This window comes from Salmo salar, chromosome 10 (assembly GCF_965601325.2).
Source record: "Salmo salar chromosome 10, fSalSal1, whole genome shotgun sequence".
Lineage (NCBI taxonomy): Eukaryota > Metazoa > Chordata > Actinopteri > Salmoniformes > Salmonidae > Salmo > Salmo salar.
In genome coordinates, this window is record NC_138300.1 from 40,926,841 (window position 1) to 40,942,533 (window position 15,693).

At 44.8% G+C, this 15,693-nt stretch overlaps 1 protein-coding gene and 1 pseudogene across 3 annotated transcripts in view; both read left to right on the forward strand.

The window, feature by feature from the left end:
- The window catches only part of LOC106560365 (desmoplakin-B), a 43,169-nt gene extending 38,400 nt beyond the window's left edge, over positions 1–4,769 (forward strand). For all 3 annotated transcript variants that reach the window (XM_014123215.3, XM_014123216.3, XM_014123217.2), the window contains one exon: positions 115–4,769. In XM_014123215.3, coding sequence (XP_013978690.3) covers positions 115–3,360 — 3,246 coding nt within the window. In that variant the 3' untranslated portion in view covers positions 3,361–4,769. The remainder of the gene's footprint in view (positions 1–114) is intronic.
- Positions 4,770–13,889: 9,120 nt separating this feature from the next.
- On the forward strand, positions 13,890–15,124 carry LOC123724537 (TBC1 domain family member 7-like; annotated as a pseudogene).
- Positions 15,125–15,693: the final 569 nt, after the last annotated feature.

The following is a 15,693-nucleotide window of genomic DNA, read 5'->3' on the forward strand; positions in this document are numbered from 1 at the left end:
CCGTCTAGAAGCAACTTTAATGTATATATTTATTTTTAATTTGTCAAGTAAAATTCATTCATCCATCCATCCATTCCTTCCTTTATCCATTCCTTCATACATTCATCCATTCAGGTCAAGAATGACTTCCTGTACTGGAAGGGCCAGTACGAGTCCAAGGAGGGTGCGGTGAGGCAGTTCGACTCCGTGAAGGCGAAACTGGAGCGGGAGAGGAGCTCTCTTGAGACTGAGATTGAGCGGCTGATGAGAGAGCTGAGGGAGGGGGAGGACAGGTATAAGAGCAGGCTGCTGATCACGCAGACCCAGCTCTCTGAATTGACCTCTGTCAGAGACACCCTGGAGGCAGATTTGAGGAAACTCAGGAAGCAGCATGACGCCTGCGCCAAACACACCCAGACGGACGAGAACGGGAAGAAAGACCTGGACCCCGCCACACTGGTTTTCGACGGTGTCCGTAAGACAGTGACAGCCAAGCAGCTGCTAGACTGCGGGGTCATCGACAAGTCAACCTATGGCCAGTTGTTGAAGGGTCAGAAGACGGTCCGTGAGGTATCTGTGGACATCAAACTGAATCTGAAAGGGACCGGCATCATCGCTGGTGTTGCTGGAGACGGTCAGGATAAAATGACTCTCACAGAGGCCAAGAGAGCCAACATCCTCTCTAAAGACAGCGCCACCTTGCTGCTGGAGGCCCAAGCTGCCACAGGCCACATAGTGGATCCCAGAGCCAACGAGAAGATGTCGGTGGAGGAGGCAATTAAGAGAGGAGTGGTGGATGAGGAGGATAGAGAGAGGTTGCTGGCTGCAGAGGCTGCCTGTCTGGGGTACCGCGACCCCAATACTACCAAGCCCCTGTCAGCAGGCCAGGCTATGAGAAAGGGCCTGATCAATAGAGACACAGCTCTACGGATGCTGCAAGCCCAGGAGTCTGTTGGGGGCATCATAGACCCGGTCCTCAGTGTCTTCCTCCCTAAAGATGCAGCCATGGACCGGGACCTGATTGACGAGGACCTGTACAGGGCCTTAAACCAACGACCTGAGTGTTACCTGGACCCAGACACCCAGATGGGAATCAGCTACGTCTCCCTAAAGAGGAGATGCAAGTCCGAACCCACCACTGGTCTCCTGCTCCTCCCTGCCCCAGAGAAGCCCATTACGGTGAAGGGTCTCAGGGGAGAGGTGTCTATCAAGGATCTGATGGATGCTAACCTCTTGGAGAAATCGGACATGGACCAACTGAAGGATGGAAAACTGACCAGCCAGGACATCGAGGACCGGTTGAGGTCGTACCTCCAAGGCTCCACCTGCATCGCAGGGGTTTATGACGAGGCCAACCACAAGACCCTATCCATTTACCAGGCCATGAAGGAAGGGTTACTGAGGCCCGGCACAACCCTGGAGCTCCTCGAAGCCCAGGCTGCCTCGGGATTCATGATCGATCCCATCAACAACCTCTGTCTGACCGTGGCCGATGCCTACAAGAGCGGCCTCGCTGGGCCCGAGTTCAAAGACAAACTCCTGTCTGCAGAGAGGGCCGTCACCGGGTACAAAGTCCCAGGCACGGACAAGATCATCTCCTTGTTCCAAGCCATAGAGAAGGGGCTGATGGAGAAGGGACATGGGATCCGTCTACTAGAGGCTCAGATTGCCAGTGGTGGCATCATCGACCCCAGGCACAGCCACCGCATCGAGGTGGAGACTGCCTATAAGAAGGGCTACTTCGGCAAGGAGATGAACCAGATCCTGACAGACGAAGCAGACGTCTCCAAGGGCTTTTTCGATCCCAACAACCAGGACAACCTGACTTATCTCCAGCTAAAGAAACGCTGCATCATAGACCAGAAGACTGGCCTGGTTCTCCTGCCCATCAAGGACAAGAAGAAGGAGCCTCCACAGACAACGACACAGAAGAATACTCTGAGGAAGAGGAGGGTGGTGATCGTAGACCCAGACACCAATAAGGAGATGAGTGTGAAGGAAGCATACGACAAGGGGCTCATCGACTACGAGACCTTCCTGGAGCTGTCGCAGCAGGAGTGTGAGTGGGAGGAGATTACGATCACAGCCCAGGATGGATCCTCGCGATTGGTCATCATCGACAGGAAGACTGAGATCCAGTATGACATCAGAGAGCTGCTAGAGAAGAAGGTGATTGACCAATCAGTGTACGACCAGTACCGATCCCAGAAAATCACTCTCGCACAGTTTGCTAAAATCATCACCAGCAAGACCAACTCCACCAGATCCTCCTCCTCCTCAACATCCTCATCCAAAACCAGAGCATCAGCAACATCAGCATCCTCCCTGTCTTCACCAACCACCACCTCTCAGCGGATCACTTCCAACAAGGCTGAGAAGACGAGCTCCATCCTTGGTGGCTCCACCACTGGTAGCTCCACCATAAATGGTTCCAGCATTGGCAGCTCCTCTGGTGGCTCCCTTGGCAGTTCCATCACCTCCAGAACCACCACCATCAGCTCCTCTACCCAGCCCGATGGCCATCCCTCCCACAGCTCCCTGAAGAACAGCGCCAGCATCTCGGTCTCCCTGGCTGGCCCTGCTGAAGCTGTGGTCTTGGATGGGGAGCGAAGCCCTGTGGGCGCCATCTTTGACATGGAGGCCCTAGAGAAGATTTCCATCTCTGAGGCCCACAAACGTGGCCTGGTGGACAGCATCTCTGCCCAGAGACTACTGGAGGCCCAGGCTTGCACAGGAGGCATTGTAAACCCTTCCGATGGCAGGCGCCTGTCCATCCAGGAGGCCTCCCGCCAGGGGATCATCGAGAATGACATGGCTACCAGGCTGAAGCCTGCCCAGAAGGCCTACATTGGGTTTGAAGACATCAAGTGTAAACGCAAGATGTCCGCCGCCGAGGCCATGAGGGAGAAGTGGCTTCCCTATGAGGCGGGCCACCGCTTCCTGGAGTTCCAGTTTGTCACTGGAGGCCTGTATGACCCGGAGCTAGGCCACAGGAGAACCATCGAGGAAGCTCTCAAAGTGGGCTGGCTGGACGGGAGGGCAGCCCAGAAGCTCCAGGACATGAGGCACCACGCCAAGAACCTAACCTGTCCCAAGACAAAGCTGAAGATCTCTTATAAAGAAGCGTTGGATAACTGCTTGTTGGAGGAGAATACGGGAGTCAAGATGCTCCAGGCTGCCTCCACCTCCTCCAGAGGGATCAGTAGTCCGTACAACTTCTCTTCGGCTCCCGGGTCCACCTCGGGCTCCAGGACCGGGTCGAGGACGGGCTCGCGGAGAGGCAGCGTGGACCTGGGGTCGCCTAGCTCCTCCAGCCGATACAGCGTCATAAGCAGCTCCACATACAGCCGCACCTCCTTCAGTTCTAGCTCCATTTCATAGGGGAAAGAGGGAAAACGATTAATTAATTAATTAATTAACTTAGTTGTCTTACTCTTTGCATACTTTTAGTTTTTGTTTTTACATATTACCTTTTGCTTTACTTATGTAAGGAAAACCTGCTTATTGGTCAGTTAGAAATGTGCCTGTCCTAGATAGAGGTACCATCACATGTTGTTTGTTCTGTTTAAAGTGGTAAAAGATGGATAAGAATGGAAAAACACATTTGTAGGTGTTTGAATTGAAGTAAAATTTTAAGTAAAACTTTATGTATACTGAGCAAAAATATGAAACGCAACATGGAACAATTTCAAAGATTTTACTGAGTTACAGTGTATATACAAGGAAATCAGTCAATTTAAATAAATAAATTAGGTCCTAATCTATGGATTTCACATGACTGGGCAAGGGTGCAGCCATGGGTGGGCCTTGGAGGTCATAGGCCCACCCACTTGGCAGCCAGGCGCACCCACTGGGGAGCCAGGCCCTGCCAATCACAATGAGTTTTTAGTCCTCAGCAACCCCCCACACACACCCCCCTCAGACAATCCCGTAGGTCAAGAAGCCGAATGTGGAGGTCTTGGGCTGGCGTAGTTACACGTGGTCTGCGCTTGTGAAGCCGGTTGTACGTACTGCCAAATTCTCTAAAAACGACATTGGATGTAGCTTATTGTAGAGAAATTAACATTAAATTCTCTGGCAACAGCTCTGGCGGACATTTCTGCAGTCAGCATGCCAATTGCACGCTCCTTCAAAACTTGAGACATCTGTGGCATTGTGTTGTGTAACAAAACTGCACATTTTAAAGTGGCCTTTTATGGTCCCCAGCACAAGGTGCACCTGTGTAATGATCATGCTGTTTAATCAGCTTCTTGACATGCCACACCTGTCAGGTAGATGGATTATCTTGGCAAAGGAGAAATGCTCACTAACAGGGATGTAAACAAATGTGTGCACAAAATTTGAGAGAAACAAGCTTTTTGTGCGCAAGGAACAGTTCTGGGATTTTTTATTTTGTCTCATGAAATATGGGACCAACACTTTACATGTTACGTTTATATTTTTGTTCAGTGTAAATTGGCTTTGTTCTCTCAGACAGCATGATACGACCACTTCGTTGTCAGACATGTTTCCAAACTCCATAGTACTACAGTTTAAATTTGATTCATTTTGGTGACAATAATTAAAAAATGTAATGAATGTATAAAAGGTTGGATGTGTGTTTGTGTTTTGGAGAAGATTAATAGGTGTTATGTTTACTTTGAATTTGGAAGTACAGTAGTGTTTTTTGCATGGGATGTGAGGTGTCATAACATTGCTTAGTGTTTATACTGTTAGTGTAATATGGGGCTGTCTTCTTTTAACACATGGTAACAATTTTTCTATTTCTTAAAATAAAATGTTACATCATTGCACTTGTCTGTGTGAAATAGCCTATAAGGTTGTGATGATTTTGGTACGAATACATGAAAATACCACACTAAGCCGAAGATATGAGCATCATGACATGTATTCATAGTCATAAATATTGTGTGAAATAAATACAGAAATCGTTAATGATCGTTTAGAGTAGTGTCTAACTCATTCCATGGAGGGCCGAGTGTCTGCGGATTTTCGCTCCTCCCTTGTACTTGATTAATGAATTAAGGTCACTGATTAGTAAGGAACTCCCCTCATCTGGTTGTCTTAATTCAAAGGAAAGAACAAAAACCAGCAGACATTAGGCCTTCCATGGAATGAGTTTGACACCCCTGGTTTAGACTGTGCCAGATGGCTCTCACATAAAACCTAAATGTTCCTGGTCAGAGAGAAAGTTTTCAAAATCTGTTTTAGAGAATAAATAACAGTCAAATAATGAATCGTATAAATCGTCCAATTTTCAACTATACAAGTCTGTCAAACTTGAATTTCTGAATTCAACTCACTAGATTCTAGTGAGTTGGACTCAGACATTGGATTGCAGTAGACCAGGTATTCCCAAACGGGTACACGCAATGCCGTTGGGGGTACACCAAATAAAAAATGTGATTCACATTTAATTATTATTATTTAAAAAAACAAAAAAAACATTTTCAAACAGTCCATTTATATTTTCCAAAGGAGCTATACATTTGGGTGAGGTTTTTTCTCACCTGAGTAGCCTTGTTTCACTGCCAAAAATAAAATGAAACCATCTACTGTTCAGCAAAATAACAACACAATGTCAAATACAGGTAGCCTAGTCAAATAATTAACATCCAATCACATTAACTGTTACTCTCGTGGGAATTCCACCAACGGTCCGTATGTAGCCAAACGTACAGTGGCTTGCGAAAGTATTCAACCCCCTTGGCATTTTTCCTATTTTGTTGCCTAACAACCTGGAATTAAAATAGATTTTGGGGGGTTTGTATCATTTGATTTACACAACATGCCTACCACTGTGAAGATGCAAAATATTTTTTCTTGTGAAACAAACAAGAAATAACACAAAAAAACAGAAAACTTGAGCGTGCATAACTATTTACCCCCCCCAAAGTCAATACTTTGTAGAGCCACCTTTTGCAGCAATTACAGCTGCAAGTCTCTTGGGGGTACGTCTCTGTAAGCTTGGCACATCTAGCCACAGGGATTTTTGACATTTCTTCAAGGCAAAACTGCTCCAGCTCCTTCAAGTTGGATGGGTTACGCTGGTGTACACCAATCTTTAAGTCATACCACAGATTCTCAATTGTATTGGATTAATAATGGATTTAATTGATTAGGCCATTCCAAGATATTTAAATGTTTCCCCTTAAACCACTTGAGTGTTGCTTTAGCAGTATGCTTAGGGTCATTGTCCTGCTAGAAGGTGAATCTCCATCCCAGTCCCAAATCTCTAGAAGACTGAATCAAGTTTCCCTCAAGAATTTCCCTGTATTTAGCAGCACCATCATTCCTTCAATTCTGACCAGTTTCCCAGTCCCTGTCGATGAAAAACATCCCCACAGCATGATGCTGCCACCACCATGCTTCACTGTGGGGATGTTGTTCTCGGGGTGATGAGAGGTGTTGGGTTTGTGCCAGACATTTTCTTTGATGGCCAAAAAGCTCATCTAGTCTCATCTGACCAGAGTACCTTTTTTCATACGTTTGGGGAGTCTCCCACATGCCTTTTGGCGAACCCAAAACGTGTTTGCTTATGTTTTTATTGAGTTAAGCAATGGCTTTTTTCTGGCCACTCTTCCGTAAAGCCCAGCTCTGTGGCATGTACGGCTTAAAGTGGGCTATGGACAGATACTCCAATCTCCGCTGTGGAGCTTTGCAGCTCCTTCAGGGTTATCTTTGGTCTCTTTGTTGCCCTCTGATTAATGCCTAGTCCATGAGTTTTGGTGGGTGGCCCTCTCTTGGAAGGTTTGTTGTGGTGCCATATTATTTCCATTTTTAATCATGGATTTAATGGTGCTCTGTGGGATGTTCAAAGTTTCTGATATTTTTTTATAACCCAACCCTGAGCTGTACTTCACAACTTTGTCCCTGACCTGTTTGGAGAGCTCCTTGGTCTTCGTGGTGCCCCTTGCTTAGTGGTGCTGTAGACTCAGAGGCCTTTCTGAACAGGTGCATATATACTGAGATCATGTGACACTTAGATTGCACACAGGTGGACTTTATTTAACTAATTATGTGACTTCTGAAGGTAATTGGCTGCAGCAGATCTTATTTGGGGGCTTCACAGCGAAGGGGGTGAATACATATGCATGCAATTTCACCAATTTGAACTACACTGCTCAAAAAAATTAAGGGAACACTAAAATAACACATCCTAGATATGAATGAATGAAATAATCTTATTAAATACTTTTTTCTTTTCATAGTTGAATGTGCTGACAAGAAAATCACACAAAAATAATAAATGAAAATCCAATTTATCAACCCATGGAGGTCTGGATTTGGAGTCACACTCAAAATTAAAGTGGAAAACCACACTACAGGCTGATCCAACTTTGATGTAATGTCTTTAAAACAAGTCAAAATGAGGCTCAGTAGTGTGTGTGGCCTCCACGTGCCTGTATGACCTCCCTACAACGCCTGGGCATGCTCCTGATGAGGTGGCGGATGGTCTCCTGAGGGATCTCCTCCCAGACCTGGACTAAAGCATCCGCCAACTACCGGACAGTCTGTGGTGCAACGTGGCGTTGGTGGATGGAGCGAGACATGATGTCCCAGATGTGCTCAATTGGATTCAGGTCTGGGGAATAGGCAGGCCAGTCCATAGCATCAATGCCTTCCTCTTGCAGGAACTGCTGACACACTCCAGCCACATGAGGTCTAGCATTGTCTTGCATTAGGAGGAACCCAGGGCCAACCGCACCAGCATATGGTCTCACAAGGGGTCTGAGGATCTCATCTCGGTACCTAATGGCAGTCAGGCTACCTCTGGCGAGCACATGGAGGGCTGTGCGGCCCCCCAAAGAAATGCCACCCCACACCATGACTGACCCACCGCCAAACCAGTCATGCTGGAGGATGTTGCAGGCAGCAGAACGTTCTCCACGGCGTCTCCAGACTGTCACGTCTGTCACATATGCTCAGTGTGAACCTGCTTTCATCTGTGAAGAGCACAGGGCGCCAGTGGCGATTTTGCCAATCTTGGTGTTCACTGGCAAATGCCAAACGTCCTGCACGGTGTTGGGCTGTAAGCACAACCCCCACCTGTGGACGTCAGGCCCTCATACCACCCTCATGGAGTCTGTTTCTGACCGTTTGAGCAGACACATGCACATTTGTGGCCTGCTGGAGGTCATTTTGCAGGGCTCTGGCAGTGCTCCTCCTGCTCCTCCTTGCACAAAGGCGGAGGTACATCAGGAGATGTGGAGGAGGCCGTAGGAGGGCAACAACCCAGCAGCAGGACCGCTACCTCCGCCTTTGTGCAAGGAGGAGCAGGAGGAGCACTGCCAGAGCCCTGCAAAATGACCTCCAGCAGGCCACAAATGTGCATGTGTCTGCTCAAACGGTCAGAAACAGACTCCATGAGGGTGGTATGAGGGCCCGACGTCCACAGGTGGGGGTTTTGCTTACAGCCCAACACTGTGCAGGACGTTTGGCATTTGCCAGAGATCACCAAGATTGGCAAATTCGCCACTGGCGCCCTGTGCTCTTCACAGATGAAGCAGGTTCACACTGAGCACATGTGACAGACGTGACAGAGTCTGGAGACGCCGTGGAGAACATTCCGCTGCCTGCAACATCCTCCAGCATGACCGGTTTGGCGGTGGGTCAGTCATGGTGTGGGGTGGCATTTCTTTGGGGGGCCGCACAGCCCTCCATGTGCTCGCCAGAGGTAGCCTGACTGCCATTAGGTACCGAGATGAGATCCTCAGACCCCTTGTGAGACCATATGCTGGTGCGGTTGGCCCTGGGTTCCTCCTAATGCAAGACAATGCTAGACCTCATGTGGCTGGAGTGTGTCAGCAGTTCCTGCAAGAGGAAGGCATTGATGCTATGGACTGGCCCGCCCGTTCCCCAGACCTGAATCCAATTGAGCACATCTGGGACAACATGTCTCGCTCCATCCACCAACGCCACGTTGCACCACAGACTGTCCAGGAGTTGGCGGATGCTTTAGTCCAGGTCTGGGAGGAGATCCCTCAGGAGACCATCCGCCACCTCATCAGGAGCATGCCCAGGCATTGTAGGGAGGTCATACAGGCACGTGGAGGCCACACACACTACTGAGCCTCATTTTGACTTGTTTTAAGGACATTACATCAACGTTGGATCAGCCTGTAGTGTGGTTTTCCACTTTAATTTTGAGTGTGACTCCAAATCCAGACCTCCATGGGTTGATAAATTGGATTTCCATTGATTATTTTTGTATTATTTTGTTGTCAGCACATTCAACTATGTAAAGAAAAAAGTATTTAATAAGATTATTTCATTCATTCACTTCTAGGATGTGTTATTTTAGTGTTCCCTTTATTTTTTTGAGCAGTATATATTCAAGTCAGTCTGGCTACAGTGAAACAAGTGATTTTATGGATGCAAAATAAACGTTTTTTTAATGTTCAATACTTACGGCATGGGAAAGTTCTGCAGGAGAACTAGGCACCACCATCGCCTAATTTGCTGCATGTTTTCCTTTGAAAAAGAAAATCACACCATCGGATGGGGATCCCAAAAAATGTTATATCCACTAGTGATGAGAATTTCATAATTTATACACACCTCAGTAAAATCACACTGTGCTTCCATTGCAATATACAGAGGGTACTGTAAGTTAAGAAAGAGTAGGTTAAGTTTGATAGTTATGATAGCAACAATAATGGTAATAGTAAATATTAATAATAACAAGAAGTCACAGCATGTCACATCAGAATCCAGCTCTTCAGGAGTTTGATGTATGAATTGTGTATGTAGTGTAAAAACTGTAGGAAATAGGTCCCAAAAAGTGTCAAGAATAATAAACAAGAAAAAGTATGAGCAATAACAATAGTGTGCTTTGCATGCTGCAAGCACATAAATAATAACTTTTCATGTTATAACAGAAAATAGGACTGATATAATATACTGAATAGCCAGCATCTTGCCATCAAAACAAACACCCCACAGTTGTTTGAGAAACCTTGCTTTGGTAGGCCCTGTCATGACGTTGGCCTCTTTTGGTACAGGGAGGACAGTTGACCCCCTCCCTTTTGCACCACCACCCAACCTACCTTCCCCCCAATCCACCCTGTGTGTAAAGGGTTGTAAAAACTCAAAAATTCCAGGAGAGTCTCTGGCCACATGGCCCATAGAGAGACAAAGGAAATTCTTCCAACTCATAGAATTGGAGAACCGAGCGACATGTGTGTGCTGGAGAAGGTATGGAAGATTGGTGAAGAATCCAGCTACGAACTGATCCGCTTGGTACAATTTTGTGATACTCAGAAGAGACAATATAGCCATATTACCATAAAACTGTTTATATAATAGCCTCAGCTTGAGACTCGCATCATAATGGGTGTATAGAATGTATTAATAAGGATAAAGCTTTTATAATACATTGAGATGCTATTGTACTGATGTAATGTGATAGAATTGTATTTCTGTAACCAAGTCTAGCTCAGTCATAGGCACGCCCCAGGGACACATACAGGACCAGGCGTCATTTGACAAGCCTGTTCGATGGGCACTATAAAACACCCCCTGATTTACATTTCTTCAGACCAGGCCTCCACTCCATTGCGAGAAGTGGGCCAATAGGTTTGACCATCCAAGTACTCTACTGAAAGTGAACTATACCACGTGGTTAACTTTTAGACTATTGATACTGACAGAATAAGAACAAGTCTTTGATATTAATTATTAGTCTGCAGCTAAGTAAATTATATCATTGAACGCGAAGACCAACGAAACATCCATTCTAGAACGACATTAATGAATGTCGCTTTGAAAGATCCATTCTAACTGAGAGAGAGACTCTCCATCAGAACTACTCTCCAACAAGAATCAGAACGACACACTGAGCGTAAATATATATTGATTGCAATTGTTCCCGAATGAGTGAGCCTTCAATTGTCAATTGTTAATATTAATGAACTCTGTGTGCCACAGCTGACCTTTTATGATCCATTGTTCAACAGGCCGACCTGCCTGTTTAGCCCACAAGGGCACATTCCTCTACCAATCCTTTGTGACGATAATTACTGTTTGTATGTTTTCTGTTAATTACTTAGTGTAGTAAATAAATGATTTTAAGACAATTGATGAATGGATGATTTTAGTAAAGACTGGGTTCGTGCAGATACAACAATTTACGACGTTTGGAATGAGACTGGACTCGAGGTAAAATACACCATTTAAACCAGAAGGCATACATTGAAGAAACACAGAAAATCAACGATCAATCGATTACATAACTGTACGTGTAAACCTAGGCTTACTGCTCAAGTTTATATTTATATTAATGTAGGTTAGGTTCGATTAAGATTCAAGGTTTACCTCAACTTGGGTGACCTTGAAGGAGACTGGAAGGGTTCGGTTAAACGTGTTTGACACCGCCCACATTGAGCCCGGCCCGACGTTTGACTCCGCCCACATTGAGCTGGCTGGCATGAAAATGAATCGCGGGAAACGTGTCCTCATTCGCTATTTAAGTGCATAGATGACATGTATTTTTTCCTGCTGCCCCTGTTTCGAGACAGGTGCATGATAATGGTCCATTCTAAATCAAAACAAATTTCATACATATATTATTTAGTATATGTAAAGACAAGATTAAATCAAGAATAGTGTGATGGGTGACAATATTAGCCTATCACTTGTGAATGGTATACTGTATTATCACTTGTGAAAGATGCCCAGCTTAAGGCAAGAAAACAGCGCATGCTTTTTTTGGCAACTTTTTAAAATCATAGTCGCACACCTCATGTAGCCTAGCCCATAGGCCTAAGGTTTGTATCACAACTAAAATGGCCAAATAACTTCTTAAATTGAAGCACAATAATCCGCATTACAAGGGATATTTTGCCTAACTGGCATACATACGCACCGCTCGAGTTTCAAGTTTGGGGAAGATCATTTTCACCATTAAAAAAAGCATCTTTATAATAAAAGCATTACATGCATAATCACATTTGTGTTGACTTTTGAGAATGGTGTTTTCCTGCTAATGGAACATTAGTGCTTATAGCCTACTGCGCTTATAATGTGAAGAAATAGCCTAATAGTTTAACATTTTAAGCTAAACGTTCTCATCTGTTGCATCAGGCTCATTGCTTAAAAAATAATTTTGTATGCTAGTGGTTGTATTCATTTGGGATCTATCGCATACCACAACTCTCCCAGACTATGTTTGGAATATTTATTTCTCGCACAGAATAGGTCAACTTTTGTAGTATAGGGGATAGTAGATTGACATAGGCTAGTGCTTTTGCTGTTTGTTAGGCCTCCTCATCTTGTTGGCTGACAAAAGTAAATGTGGACATTTCTTCGAATATCTTCAATATGCTCCTCGGAATTGGATAAGGACACACGCAGTTGCATCCCTAATGTGTCTGTCTTCACTTGTAGCCTGTGAGAAAGATTCGATCACGAGAGCCATGTGAGTGAGAGATGCGAGCATACAGGCGGGAGAAGGGAATTATAATTACTATATTCAGCCCAAGGGCACAACGGCCACTGGCCGCAAAAGGCATGGATATTTTTAGGGGGCATTACGGCCACACAAAGGGGATGCAGGCGGAAAATTTGAGGCATTATCAAGTGCTTGTCAAATTGGGAATAAGAGACTGAGGAAGTGTGTACAGCCTGCTCAAAAACCAAATCAGAGCTCATGCCTTTCATGCAAGTTTTTTCAAATCATTAGTCACGTCATGCAGTCTTAGAATGTATAAAAAAATCCAAACACATAGCCAAGTCTAGGTCCAAGAGGCTTCTAAACAGCTTCTACTCCCAAGCCATAAGACTCCTGAACATCTAGTTAAATGGCTACCTAGACTATTTGCATTGCCCCCCCCCCCCCCTTCTCCACACCACTGCCACTCTCTGTTGTCATCTATGCTTAGTCACTTTAATTAACTCTACCTACATACTACCTCAACTAACCGGTGCACCCGCACATTGACTTTGTACCGGCACCCCCCCGTATAAATGATTTTTTACTGCTGCTCTTTAAATACTTGTTACTTTTATCTCTTATTCTTATCCGTATTTTTTGAAACTGCACTGTTGGTTGGCGGCTCGTAAGTAAACATTTCACTGTAAGGTCTACACCTGTTGTATTCAGCGCATGTGACTAAAACAATTTGATTTGAACATTTGTATCACAACTACAGTTACATAAATAACTCTAAATTAAGCAGATACGACTACCTGTTTCTGTGTTAAACGCTCAACACAGAATAGCCGGACGTGCGCACTCCCTCAAATTGTTTGGAAAAATATCCTTTCTGTTTTATTCAGCTATGTTCAATTGTATTCTTCATACTATAAAATAGTGGCACAGAATTTTAAGCAAATCTTGTCTTCTAAATGAACTAGTATAGCCCATAGCCGTATGGCATAGCCAGATCAGGGCCAAACATTAGGACAACTCATAATATGCTGTTCGGTTCCTCTGAATAGACTACATTTTCTTCATATCATGGTTCTTTAGACCTGTCTAAGACCATACCCCTGGTAAGAGGAGAGAGAGAAGAAGAGACCTGATTTGGATATAGAGAGAACCTGGTGGGCTTTATTTTTTTGGTATTGAATTTGAATGATTTCCTGGTACTTTTGTATACTTTTTAGCCAGTAGATTTGAAAGTAGTGATTAAGAGCCAAAAGTGGCCCCCAAGAATGTCGTACTATGTCATATACTGTATGTGCAGATATGTGCACCACATCATTGCTCCTTTGCTCTGTGTGTACGTATGGCTAGCTGTCACTCAAAGGGCGAAGGGCTGAAGCTCATTGGCTAGAACTGGAATTGCTAGGGGGCTGGCCCACGTGGGGGAAAATGTAGGGAAATGGTGCCGTACAGCTTCCAGAAAACAAGGGATTTCAAGGCTAATTGAGGTAAAACAGTAATTCTGATAATAGATTATGCATGTATGAACTACACATTGGCACATTCAGCCCAAAGTGGGAGGTTTAAAAAATAGTTGCTAGTTGCCAAAGTTTCAAAGCATGTCTTTAACAGAACATACAAACATTTGGAGAGAGGTGAAAGGAAATCAGACCCTTGTCCTGAACGTATATCTTACCTCTACTTGGTCCTACTCAGAAACTTGATTTAACTTTATTCTTTGTTGTTAGTATAATCATTAGGTTAGGTTACTTAAGTGTAAGACTGACAGGTGTGTCTCTGTGTGGGTTTCAAGAAGATGAGGACTTCCTTTCCATAGCTCGAGCCATGGAGGAGATCGTTATTGGCTGATCAAACACTTTGTCAACCAGTTTAACAACAAGTTTGGAGATTCCATACCCCATCTGTGTGTGTACACCATCTATCTTTCAACACATCTAACCCTGTGTCTTGACTCTCTCCCCTCTTTCTGTGGCCGGTTGGTTTAGCCCAAGAGTCTGGAGCACTATTTGAGTGTGGAGGAGCCTCGGCTACTGAACCATCTGAAGAATATAGGGGCCCTGGCCATCCTGCCATACAGCCTATGGTTCAGACGCTGCTTCGCTGGCTGCCCAAGTCTAGTCTGCAGAGGTTAGACACACTGATGCTTATTTCTCTCAACAACCCAGGCGTGAGAGTCGTGATCTTTGCATATGCAAATAAAATGTTGTCAAATGTCGCACTTTGCTGTTCTGTGAGTGGCATGGGTCTGAGGCGGTTAGAGAAGTAACGTACCATGTTAGCTATGACGCTTTCGTTAAATTCATTGCTGTTGTGATGTGTCTCTGGACTGAATGCTGGTCTCAGGGTGTGGGATAAGGTCATCAGGGGATCCTGTAAGATCCTGGTCTTTGTTTATGTGGAGATCTTTCTCAGCTACAAGATCAGGCTGATGTGAACCAGCTGGCCAGAGGGCGTGGTCAACTTCCTGTGCAATGTGAGTGATGTCATCCTCATGGGACAATCTGTTTTATTGGTCACAGTCTCAAACCTGCAGCCAACCAAAATGATTTACCTCCTTTCTCTACCAATCACATTGATTTGTTTTGTTTTCTCCTTCCTCTAGCAGGTGCACAAGAGAACACAGATGCCATAGTGACTAAAGCCATTGACCTGTGGCACCCCGATGCACTCTGTATAGAATCACAGACCTCCAGATCCCCAGCCAGACACTCTTGATGGAGGTCATTGACATTGGGATATGCTTGGACTCTCCCTCCCCTCAACTGGAGAACTCTGCCACTAACAAACATCCAATGAGTTTGGACTCAATGGATATAATGAATGATAGAATGACTGTACTAAGGACTGGTCCAAGGTAAAAAATTATATATATATATATATATATATATATATATATATATAGTTGGGGAAACTGGTTCCAGACCTGTGCTTAGAGAGGCTTACTGAGCAGACTGTGATTTTGGATCACAGCAGCAGTCCACTGTTTTTAATAGCCTGGTCCCAGATCCGTTTGTGTTGTCTTGCCAACTCCTCCAACCTACTCGGTTCAGTCTACTCCAAATTAAGTCCCTTTCCTTGAACATGTCCTGATGGAAGGAAGTTAGAGGTGGCTTTGCTTGGCATATGAATGTCTAGCAGAAGCACAGTTAAATCATGTATTTGTCAATAAACATACATTTAATGACAGAATGTTGAGTGCATTAAAACCACTCAAATATACTGTTCTACTTCTATTATGAAACAGTATGGTTTCATTTAGTAAAGGTGAGTTAAGTTCTCACTGTTGGTGATGCTACATATGTATGGAATAGAGACGGTTGAGGAAA